At 43.2% G+C, this 12,756-nt stretch overlaps 1 protein-coding gene across 3 annotated transcripts in view; it reads right to left on the minus strand.

Annotated features, from left to right (window-relative positions):
- ETV1 (ets variant 1) overlaps nucleotides 1-12,756 on the minus strand; it is an 89,020-nt gene that overhangs the window by 32,278 nt on the left and 43,986 nt on the right. For 2 of the 3 annotated variants that reach the window (XM_015413467.1, XM_015413453.1), the window contains 3 exons: nucleotides 5,049-5,178; nucleotides 3,342-3,530; nucleotides 850-1,094 (listed from right to left, as the gene is read on the minus strand). In XM_015413467.1, the coding sequence (XP_015268953.1) occupies nucleotides 850-1,094; nucleotides 3,342-3,530; nucleotides 5,049-5,178 (564 nt within the window). The remainder of the gene's footprint in view (nucleotides 1-849; nucleotides 1,095-3,341; nucleotides 3,531-5,048; nucleotides 5,179-12,756) is intronic. The other variant, XM_015413459.1, reaches the window with a different exon arrangement.

A 12,756-nucleotide genomic window follows, 5' to 3' on the forward strand; every position in this document is an offset into this window, starting at 1 on the left:
CAATGCTGGCTATCATTTATTAAATTGAACAAATGGATGCTCCTGTAGCCTTTTGTCTAAGGTGAATTTACTCATATTGTAAATCATTAGAAAAACAAAATAAAGTTACTGCAGCATGGAGTACAGGCCCATTCCTTTGATGAGTGTCAACTTCTGATTCAACTTCATTTCATCTGAATGATCTGGCAGACATTCAAAATCCCTCAATAACCATGCTGAGGGAGAGGATCATAGAGGATAACTTGAATATTCAAACTTCAACTGTATTCCCAATGTATTTATTAAGATATCGATACCCTACCCCATATGAGAGGTTCCAGGCAGCTTACAAAATTTGTTCATTCATCCTCCTGTTCCCTTTGTCCCTCATCCTCCATCCTCCCTACATCACATCCTCTCCCCCAACATGCAAACCTACATACATAATGCTACACTAATGTGAAAGTTTAGGTTATAGTTGTCAAAATGCTCACTTAACCCTAAGTACTTTTTTTGTTTCCTTTAAAGGGGTTTAAAGGTTTCCTGCCTGAGGGAAGCATAACTCTTATCATGAGCAACTACATCATGTTCAAAATTCCAGTTTTCTTCCTTGGCAACTACAGTGTCTCATTTCCAGAGCAACAGGTCTAGAAAGTAGTCTACAGAGTGAACATATTCTGAAAACCAATTTATCTGTTCCATTGTGCCAATGCTGCTTGCCAGGAAAGGAGGCTTTATTGTAACATTACCATCTAATGTGACCATTCAAAGCAGCATTCCTTGTGTACAACATTTTCCTCTCTCTCAAAGCTTATTTACGATAAAACAGCAAAATCCAACTGAACAAAATGGAAGAAAGTTCCCACCTACCTGAATCATATGCAAAATCTCTAGGTTCCTGTTTAATCATCAGAGGAGGGGGGAAGTTTTGATTGGCTGAACCAATCATAGCATTATGTTCATATACTGGATCATGGTACTCCTGCTTAAACCCTTGTGGTGGAAAAGGGATGTTTGGCTCGGACATCTGCCGTTGGTACATTGGCCGTCCTTCCCTTGGCATTGTAGGCAAAGGAGGGAATGAATTGCAAGGTTCCGAAAGCTGACGGCGAAATCTGGGATTTAACACAAGAGAACCCAGTTGGACATACAGACTGGATGGGGAGCTGAGCAGACACCTCCACCCCTGTGAACCATGATAAGATCCGTTACAAAACCCTTCCTCCTGTACAGTTTTTCTTATGTAATTCTTGCAGTGAAGCCTTCTACGTTGATTCTAGGATTGGCTAGTCGAGGCAAGAATTATATCTTAAAAGTTATACATGACAAAGTGTTCACACCTGAACCACAAGGATCATATTTTAAAAGCCTGTTTTGGAGGACCAGTTGAGGTCCTCTCTTCTATTTTTTCCCCATGGTAATTTTAACCCCTAAATTTATGCATGTGCATGGTGGGGAGCTGTAAAAAAAACAACAACAAAAACAACAACTCAGTATTGACATTTCTTTTTTGATCCCTTACAACTAAAACTCAAACACACACACATCCTTTGTAATGGTGGAAGCAGAGATGAAAATGTCTCTCAAGGCAAGAGCACAGCCAAAAAGCAAATACATTTCACAGAGCTAAAAATATTCTATAGCACAGCGAATGGAGTGGTGCCTCTGCAGTCCACCTACACCTTCAGAAAACACGATCTTAAATTCAAAGCACTGGAAATTACTGTTGACTGGCTCTGTATTCATCCCCCCCGCCCGACAAGAAAAGGAGCAGAAGTCATCATTAAAAAACTGTCAGGAATGAATCAGAAAAATGGCAACTCGGAAATCAAATAAGAAACAGGTTCACTTACCAAGCCTCAAAAGCAAGTTAATAACACTCACACAGGAAGCTTTGCATGGAAATCAAGCCATATGTTTATACAACTGGCTTTGATTGCTGTTGGTTCCTGTTAAGGCCATTTTCATTCCACATGTGAATGGCGTAATTGGAGCTGCAGGTAGGCCAAGACAGCAGGCCAGAAGATTTTGCAGTCTTCCATATAGCACTGGTCCCCCCACACACACCACATACACACTGACATTTTCTCACTGCTGCCACTGTACAGTTATAGGATGGGCTGCGGATCAGTGGTAAGGCATCTGCTTTGAAAGCAGAAGGTCTCTTTTTCAATCCCTGGCACCACCAGTTAAAAGGATCACAGCAGAAGTGATATGAAAGACCTCTGCCTGAGACCCTGGAGAGCTGCTGCCAGTCAGAGTAGGCAATACTGACCCAGACAGACTAATGGTCTGACTCAATATAAGGCAGCTTGACATGGAAGGTTAGAATGCAAAAAAAAAAACCCCAAAAGAACTCATAGATAATTCTACTTGTAACACGAGTTTGTCACCGAGCTTACTACAGCGAAGGAATTCCAAAGCCAGCCAAAGACACTGTGATTCTGCAAACATACTTGAGTGTAGGCCCATTGAACTTAGTGAGGCTTACTTACTAGGAAACATGTATAGGATTAGGCAGCATGCCCAAACTGCATATTTTAGCAGTGAGGGAAATGACAGAACAACAAGTAAATGTTTGATCAGACTTGCGTAAACAATTATAAACACAGTTCAAACACAGCCACAGCAAACTTTAAGTGACATAGATTTCATTCAAGCAATGAGTGCTTTACCTTAGGACCTTAAATACAAAAGCTCAACAAGGTGATTGAGGGAAGTAGCTGAAGGTTTGGGGTTTGTTTTTGTTTTTTTAGCTTTTGTGGTTTTGTTCAGCCTAAAGGCATTTGAAGGGTAGTTTGTTTTGGCAGCTTAACTTCCTTTCCATAAGCTGTTGCATTTCAAAAAGCTCCAAAGAGGGGGAAAATCCCCACCCTTTCAATTGATACCATGCAAATTTATACAACAACAAGTAGCTGGTGATGTCTGTAGATGCCTGGCTATTAAAATAAATTTAAAGTGAATATATATGTATACACGAAGGCTCCCCTGTGCCTTCATGCACACTGTCATGTACGGTACCTATGGAAAACTTGTTCCGCATGTCTACATTCACTCCAATGGAACTTTTCATTCATAACCTTGAATACTTTCCTAATTACTCTTCTGCTCTGCTTATCAGCACTCCCATGACATCTAGACAGCGAAGTAGACAAGAGCTTCAGTTATGGAGGATAGTAAGCAAGGTTATAAAGAGATTCTGTGCTGACTAGGACTTTTGCTGTTTCAACTGTGCTCTACTCTGCCCCATTGTGTACAACAAATGCAGCTATGGTGAATGACAGTGGCATAATCATCCAGGGCCACCAATACAAAAACTGTGGAATGCTCACCACAGAACCCAGGAAGTCTTCTTCTCCTACCTGTGGTCCATAGAGAAGCTGTTATCTGGCATGGGCTGGGCTGAAGGCAGATGAGCAGGGAAAACCCGGTCAGGTTTAGGATTCTGAGCCGAGTTTGGGGAAGCATGATGCAGTGGTGAAACTGGAGTGCTTGATGGAGTTGGAGGGTTGGAGGGCCTCATTCCCACTTGTGGCTTCTGATCATAGGCACTGCCAATTAAGGAGAAGATAATTTAGGGAATTAGCAGCACATATCCTGTGTGGCCCATTGTCGTGCTGGTCTCTGACACATGAAACTTCAAATTTAATACTAGCAGAGCTGTTAACAACCATTCTTTGTACATCTTTATTTACCACCGCAGGCTGAGAGTTAAGGATTGAACTGTCTGCGGATCCAGTACATAAGCAAATAAATCTTTATTCTCTTTGTTTCACACCAGGTGGCTTTTTTCTTTGTACATGGAGCAAACAGTAGGAATCACTGCAAAATAACTGATGTTTTAAACAAGTTACCAATATGTAACTTTTCTCTACAGTAGTGAGTTAATTTGTATTGCTGCCTTTCTGCCCAGTTAAAGACACCCAAGGTGCTTCACAAAAAACCCACAAAAATAATTTTTTAAAAAAGTATTAAATATATGATTTCGTTGTAACAGCCACCACCCACCCACCCCCAATTTCTATAAAGTGGAAGACCAGGAAATTATTCCAGGTTATACACTTTTGACAGTCAACGTTCATAAAAGCTTATCCCTTGGGGAAAAAATTGTTGGTCTTGAAGGTGCTACTGGACTCGATTTTTATCCTTTCAGACAGTTGCCCACATTGTCTTGTTTGCAATTAAGCTCTGATGTATATTGCAATGAGCAGAAAGCATATAGGCAATGGGAAAACAGCAGCTGTTTTTCTAGTTAACATATGGCGTTGCTTTATACCAACTCAGACCATTGGTCTGTCTTGCTTAATATTGCCTGCTCTGACTGGCAGCAGCTTTCTAGGGTATCAGCCAGAGAAGGTTTTTACCCAGCACTTCCTAGCTGAGCTTCTCTAAGTGAAGATGCTGTGGATTGCGTCTGGGGCCTTCTGCAGGCCAAGAATGTGATCTACCACTGAGCCAGAGCCTCTCCCTGTATTGGGGCTGGCTTCCTTCCAAAATAAAAAGCTATTAAAATTATCCTACAAGCCATTTTTTTTAAAGTTTTGCTCCCCACCCCTTATTCCTAAAGGCCAGCAACCTGTTTCTGAACTGATAATAGTATCTACAAAGCCTCACAGAATGTGATTTTTTAAAAATGATCATCCATGAATATGCATGCATGCACACAACCCATCTGCAAAATTTCTCAAAATATGTAATATGTTGTTCAGGCTTGCCTTTCTACAAGATGGCCTCTTTAACCCTAATGAATGTAATGCATTTTAAAAGTACATCATACACACACAATCACTCTCACGGCAACTAAGACTCACCCTTTTGAAACTCAGGCTGTCTCCAAGGGAAGAGGAATACATTGTGGATATTTAAGGCAGAGCAATTACCTTAAAATGATTTTCAAACATGCCAGAGAGGAGTGTAAATGCTTCCCAGAGTCTTTGGCTAAATGCACTCACGCTCTTATCAGTCCTGTCTACTGAGGGTGGGATGCGGGTGGTGGAGGACATGGTTTTATTACTCCTTGGTCCGTTTCCACTGAAGCTCTCTCAAAACATGCAGGCTACTTTCTTTACCTGACATTGTACAGGCACTTTTCCCCATAACTGAACTTGAATGGCTGTTCTTGACTGCAAGCAGAGCCCAGCTCAGAACACGGACTGTGGGGTTCCTTCTTGATTTTCACTGGGAGACCATGAAAAGCCACTGGAAAGAGAAGGGGGGGGGGGAAATAGAAAGAGAAACTAAGCATGTGCAAATATAAGCAGATGTGATCAGGAAACTAAGACTCTGGTACAAAGTAAATATGACATTGTGCAGGGTACTATAGACAGTTAAGCTTTATGTGGATTTGGTGCTCTTGCTACCAAATTTTGCCAACCCCACAATTTCAATTCAATAGTCCCAGTCTGATTTTCCTTTGCGTGCACTGAGCTCACAAATATTTATTTACACTGTTTTCCAATGCCTTTTTTGTTTTAAATGCAAACAATATTTATTAGCCAGTGAGTAGAAGAGAATTGATTAGCAAATGGAAAATTGAGTTGTGTAAATAGACAAAACAAAAAGGCTCACAGAAACAAAACCCCCAAAATTAAAAGGCATACTCATACATTCCCATTCTGCTGTTTTGCATGTAGGATTAGCATGACAACGGTCCATGGCCATACAGGGTGCCCCACTGTTATGCTAACACAGGGTTGGATCTCAGTAACTTGGGTTTAATCAGTACGTGGAAGATCACCTTTAGATCTAGTCTACTGCATGCATAGTGTCTGAGGACCTGATTTAAAAATGAATCTGGCAGGATACAATACTGCGCTGATCAGCAATTTCCTCTTACTCACTAACAGGTTTTAAAACAGGGCATCTTCTGGTTTGCAGGCACATGTCTGAACAAAAGCAATTTCAGTTTGTGCTAGAAAAACTCATTATTGGTTCTCATCAGGCCTGTAGCTACAGTGGGGCATTTCGGGGCTCCGTCCCCTTAGTTAAACGCCCCGCTCCACAAACCATGCTAAAAACCTTATTTTTGAGGAGAGACCCCTGCTGCCTGCTGCTGGCAGCGTGAGATGGCCATGGCTGGCCCTCAGGCTTCCCTCTCCCTCCCACTGTGAAACGGGGGGGGCATCATGGGACCTGGGAAAAGACAGCTCAGAAGGCATTTAAGTGCCTTTGGAGTTCCCTTTCATAGGACAAGAAAGCTTAGAAGGGCACTCAAGAGGGGCACCTTCAATACGTATCCAACAATCCCCCTTTCTGCTACCCCAGTCCTGCTGTATGAAAGGGTGATTGCTGGAGACATACTGGATACCACTCGGGTGCCCTTCTAAGGTTTCTTGCCCTGTAAAAGGGAACTCAGAAGGCATTTAAGTGCTCTCTGAGCTGTTTTGTCTTAGGAACTGATGTGCACGCTGGCCTGTCCCTGGAAAGGAAGGGCTAGAAACAGGTTTGGACCCACCCCCTTTAAAGACAGGCATTCAGCTTAATTTAACTAACTGTAATTTAACTGCCCCTTTAAAAATTTAAATGTTCCCTGAACAAAAACATCCTGGCTAAAGGCCTGGTTCTCATTAGGCTATGATGATAAAAATGCTTATAGACCAGGACCATGGCAACAAGAATGAAGAAGCCCAAATTCTACATTAATTTTCCATTAATATTTATGTCCCACAAACCTCAAGATGTCCTAATCAATCTATTTTTTCTCCCCTCCAAGGGCACTGATGTGTTTTCCACAATGCAGAAGAATGGTCACAATCTAGGGACTCCATGCTTCCCGTTCTTGTCCATAAAGGCAACAGCTGCCCATGTGCATAGGGATTTTCTCTTAGACATGTGAAATATTCCCAAGAGGGGACAGGTGCATCAAAACCATAACTCTACTGACTCAAGTTTTGTACTTTTCTAGATTAATGCAAATGATATCCAAACGCAATGCTTATATTTATTTCGCACACCTAAAATAAGCAAATTAGCTGCAGCTAATATTTTCATTTTGCCTGTTATGGGACAAGTAACTCTTTCTTTGGTTCAGTGCTTCCAAGAAAATACATGATTATTTAAAACCACTGGGGTAAAAACAGTCCCTCCCCCCAAAAAAAACAGGTCAGTGAAAATGATCAGGAACATCTTTGGGTATCAACAATAAAAAAGAGACATCAGAAGTCCTTTGTGCTATTAGTGTTTTTATTGTTTGAAGAGAGTCATGACCAAAATCCCTGCTCATTAGCAGGGAAGCAACAGTTCACTTGCATTTGTGTCCGATTACAGTAGAAGTCAAAAGTACAATACCCATCAGGAGAAAGGACTTGAATATATCATTACAGAGAGAGTAACTTTTAGTTGTGGAGGCACTTGAAATCCTCACTCAATAGAAAAATCAATTTGCCATAAACTGCCCCCTTCCCCAAACCATTTATTACTTTGGTTTTCTCAGTTCCAGGTCAACTTGAATAGTTTAAAAAGCCACCATGATTTTACAGCAAGTGCTGGAGAACATGTGGCCAAGGTATCAGAGATTACCTACCGTATTTTCCGGCGTATAAGACGACTTTTTAAGCCAGGAAAATCTTCTCAGAAGTGGGGGGTCGTCTTATACGCCGGTCAGGGCTTGGATGGGGCAGGAGCTCGCCCGCACGGAGCTCGGGAAGAGAGGCGGGGGGGGCGTCACATGGCGAAGCCCCGCCCCCTTCTTCCGGAGAAGCAGGAGGGTAAGTTGGCTTCCTCCTCCCGGTCGCCGAGGCTGCTCCCTCTGTGGTGCATGGCAAAGTTTGTGGGGGGGGGGGGGTGGGAGACTCAGCTCGTCTGCATCATTCCAAAGCTGGCCAGCCAGCTTGGAGAGGCTGCAGATGAGCGGGTCCCTCTGCGGTGCATGGCAAAGTTTGTTTGGGGGGAGGTTGGAGTCTGCTCAGCCAGCTCGTCTGCATCGTTCCCAAGCCAGCCAGCGGGGTTGGCGGGGCGGCAAACGAGCGGGTCCCTCTGTGGTGCATGGCAAAGTTTGTTTGGTGGGGGGAGGGGGCTTGGAACTTGATCGGCTCACCCGCATCCTTCCTAAGCCGGCCAGCTGGCTTGGAGAGGCTGCAGACGAGTGGGTCCCTCTGCGTGCATGGCAAAGTTTGTTTGGGGGGGGGGTTGGGGGGGGGTAGGCTGGTTCTGCATCATTCCAAAGCCGCCCAGCCGGCTTGGAGAGGCTGCAGACGAGCAGGTCCCTCTGTGGTGCATGGCAAAGTTTGTTTGGTGTGTGTGTGGGGGGTTTGGAGTGTGCTCAGCTCGTCTGCATCGTCGTCTGCATCGTTCCCAAGCTGGCCAGCAAACGAGCAGATCCCTCTGCGGTGCATGGCAAAGTTTGTTTGGTGGGGGGAGGGGGCTTGGAACGTGATCGGCTCACCTGCATCGTTCCCAAGCCGGCCAGCCGGCTTGGAGAGGCTTCAGATGACCAAGCTGCTCCGGGGTGGGTGTCGATGTTTGTTTGGGAGGGGGGAGGGGGGTTTGGAGCATGCTCTGCTTGCCAGCCTACTGGAGCTCCGTGAGAAAATGTTGGGGGGGAGGGAGCGGAGAGCAAGTGCTGTTTTAATTGCCTGCTGGAAAATTTATTAAACTCATGGAAAAGTTGACTCTTCTGTAATAAAAGCTGGAAACACCACAGAACAGTCATATATCCCAAGAAACAAATTTTATCAATTATCAGTAAGCCACTAGCAGTAATTGAACCCTGGATACAAGAGGATTGATAGGCAAACATCCTTCATCTCCATTTAGAATTGGTTTTCTATTTACAAGTTTTCTCAGTAAGCATTTGGAACAAAGGCAATTTAGGTGTCACATCTCTCTCTCTCTCTCTCTCTGGTTAGTACTTGGATGGGAGACCCCCAAGGAAGTCCAGAGTTGCTACGCAGAGGCAGGCAATGGCAAACCACATATGTTCATCTCTTGTCTTGACCTGGAAGGCCTAGGATAGCCCAATCTTTTCAGATCTTGGAAACTAACCAGGGTCAGTCCTGGTTAGTACTTGAATGGGAGACCACCAAGGATTGTTTTCTGTTTAAACCTGAACCGCTTTTTTTAAAAAAAGAAAGAAAAACAGTGTGTTTGGTCTAATTATTGAATGCAACCATGGTTGATGATTCTTATGATTTAAGTACTCAGATACAAACTGATCTGCAGTTGCTATGTTCCTGAAATTATTTACATCTCCCCCTGCCACACCCACACAGTTTTTGGTAGTGGCTATAGGTGAGTAAACTGGGAGCCAGGATGTTAGTAACAGCAGAACTGCATTCTTCATTTGCTTTTCCAGGGTTTGTATTTTTTTGATCTTGTGGTGTATGGTCAGTCAGAATATCCCAAAGAGCTCAGAGAGAAATTCTTTTGGAAAGTAAGTTAGAGTTGTATTTTTGGACAAGGATGTATTTTTGGAGATTTTTTTCCCCTTCTAGTTTTCCTGTGTGACACAGCTCTTGGGGATGTAGCATGTAGCAGAGCAGTTTCAAAGTTGATCTTGTTCTCTTTCATAGTGGTGAGATTTTGGATGACTTTGATTACTCTAATGCTTTTATGGAACATCCTGTAGCTCAGGCATAGGCTTGCATATTTAAAAACAAACTAGCACACTAGAACCCTTATGGCCTACTGACACATTAAATTTACAGAGCAAGAACACCTTCTCAGGGTCTTGTATAAGCCAAAGCCTAACTAACTTCTGTTAAGGGAACCTGCAAAATCAGGCGTGGCCAGCCAGGGAGCTAATAAATAAGGGCCCTTGAGGAAATGTTTATAACAGCCATAGGGCTTGATTGCCAAGGCCCAGGTCTTCTCCATGCGTTTCCCCTTATTGCCTTAAGAACCAAAGAGATCCCCTTTCTCTTTTGCTCCACACCTACTGCAGTGGTATGCTTGTGGAATTCCCCCTCCTTTGACCATGAAACCAGGAAATCAGACAGTTTTAATGATTTAGTCAACTTTCCCCAGCCCTCCCATCAGCTACAATAATATCAATTGCTGTTCCAGCGAGGTCAGCAATAGCAGAGCCCAGCCAATTTGTGGATTTCAGTGGCTGGGAGGATGAAATAGGGTAGCATGTGCATGGATTTACATAGCTTTTCCTCTCCTGCTTGCCTACAAAGGAGGCTTGTCACTGCTGTATGAAACAAATAATAAGCCTTCAGAGTGGAACCCAAGTAAGTGTCTCCAAGAAAATAATTGAAGGGAAACACCCCTTGAACTTAGACACTTTGTCCAAAAGGGCAAAACAGTTTGAAAAAGGAATGTCCAACTACTTGAGGAGCCAATTGGTTCTTAAAGGTGGAGCTAACTGTTGTACACAATGTAAGTAAAGGGATTTGGGAGGTTTTCAGCACCCCAGGCCTACTACCTCTTAAAATTACCATATTGAAATCAAATCTGATGTTTTTTCAATTTTTATTTGGTGTGCATTGGAAGAGGGGTAGTCTTATACGGAGAGTATATCCCAAACTCTATATTTTAACTGGAAAAGTTGGGGGTCGTCTTATATGCCCAGTCGTCTTATATGCCGGAAAATACGGTACTGCCTGGATACCGTTGGAGTATTTTATTAACAAAACAGCCCTCTAATTGGGATAACTCAAAAATAAAAAGGCTCAGGAATAAAATAGCTCAGGTTAGGCCAAGCATAGCCTTTCAATGTTCCCCATAACTTTTCTTAGTTTGGCCATGTCAGGTCAGTCCTTAATTATGCAATATTTTATTCACCAAGGAAAAACAGAGGACCTATGTCTTATCAGATACAGTTTTCTAAAGGACCAAATACTTCCCCCTTCAAAAACCTACACACCAGCAAACACACTATTATAATTCCAGAGATTTTGATCAGTGGATCATTGGTTCCTCAGTCTCCAGTTTCTGAAACAAACGCCCTACACTCTCCTCAAAAATTCTCAGCAAGTTATGAAAATATGTACCGTAACGCTGCTTAGCCACCACCTCCCCTCAAACACACTTAACCTTTTTATAAAAGAGTAACCTATGTTTGAAATCTTTTCTAAAATCTAGTATATTAAGTGAGGAACTCATATATGGTAGGTTCTTCTTTTTCAAACAGTGTTATTAACCCAGTTTTACTCAAGCTTGTCAGGGCTCAGGAGCTAAGCCGGGTTGGCCCTGGTTAATAAATGAATGGGAGATGCTACACAGAGGAAGGCAATGGCAAAACTACCTCTCTCCTGCCTGGAATACCCTACATAAGAGGTTGACAAGTCAGCTGCAACTCAGTGGCACCTTCCTTAAAAAATACATGGTCACGTGTTCAGATAAGCAATCTGTTCATGTATGGGCAGGGCAGAGTAGCTCAGTTCAATAAAACCCTGTTTTGCCACTATATGAACGTGCACATGTGCCTCCCCCCACCCCACCCCAGGATTTAATGAAGGATTCCCAATTCCAAATTATAGTTTGCTTTTTTCTTGCAAACCAGGATTCCAGACTACATGCATGTTTTGAATCGGCTGAGGCTTATATCAGCCTGGTGCATGAAGATAAACCTAGACTGACAACACTATGTACATTCTCTCTTCCACGTTCTGTTTCACAGTAACAACATTCAAATATAGCACAAGAGAAGCCCAAAGGCTAGGGTTGCCAGATCCCCCACTAGACACGGGGTCCCCTGCTGCCAGGCCCTAACCCCCAGTTGCCCATCAGCTGGCCAGTGGGGGGAGGGACATACCAGTAGAAAGAGGAAGGCCCAGACCATGTTGCCGGTGTCACACAGGAAGTGATGTCATCACAGGAGTGACTTCTGGGCGATGCTCTGGTATTTGGGCCAGTTTTACTATAGAGTTTTTCCAAAATACCAGAGCATCACCCAGTAAGTCATTTTCATGTGTGTGACACCAGCAATATGGCCTGGGCCTTTCTCTTTCTCCTGGTTAAGTTCCCCTCATCCCCTGCCGATTGCCAGGAAGGACTTGGCAACCCTATCAAAGGCAGATCTGATATACATACACTCCTGCTTTATGGTTTCAGGATAGACTGCAAGAGATTTACACTGGTCCCAGAAAATGAAATATAAAAATAGATGGAAGATATACTTTTTAACTGGACCAACCTCGGTTGTAAGAGTATGCAAGTTTTCAAGTTACATAAGTGTCTTCAACACTTCAGCCCTAGAAAAAATTAAGTTAGCACAGCAGCAGCCAATATATTTGAATCTCTTTTTTGGGGTTAATAGATACAGGACAATCTCTTGCCCTATTTAGTTACAGAAATCTTAAACCTTTGCCAGGAGTACTGCTGGTGACTGCCAAGCTAGGCATCTCCAAGGCCTGGCATGACTATTCCTTATATTCTACTAGAAAGTCTTCAAGCACGCATACTTGTCCTTCCAAGATGTTGGTGCCAATTTCCTCAAGCCTTGAAACCTGGCTCCACCTCCATTTTGCACACTGCTACCATACTGCTGCTGAGAATTTCCAAAGACATTAATCAAGAAGTTTAAACGCACAATTTTAGAAACTGGCAACAATTCATTTTAAGCCTCCCCTGTGTTTGCTGCTTCCTTACTTGCAGTTAACCCATCATGAAAAATGACTTTCTCCTTATTTAACTTAAATAAGAGGAGTCCAAAGCAACCCACACTGGAGTCGTGTGCCGAGAAAGGCTGGGGTATTTCATCACAGCATGGAAAGCCTGAATGGCTGCTAACAGGCAGTTTTCCAGCTCACTGGCACAGGCACAAGCAAAAACGGCACATTCATTTTTGTGCAATTTGCTTTTACCTTCCCACATGGAGTTGGTGCATGTAAA

The sequence above is a fragment of the Gekko japonicus genome, unplaced genomic scaffold (assembly GCF_001447785.1).
Source record: "Gekko japonicus isolate JY-2015 unplaced genomic scaffold, Gekko_japonicus_V1.1 scaffold1093, whole genome shotgun sequence".
Classification (NCBI taxonomy): domain Eukaryota; kingdom Metazoa; phylum Chordata; class Lepidosauria; order Squamata; family Gekkonidae; genus Gekko; species Gekko japonicus.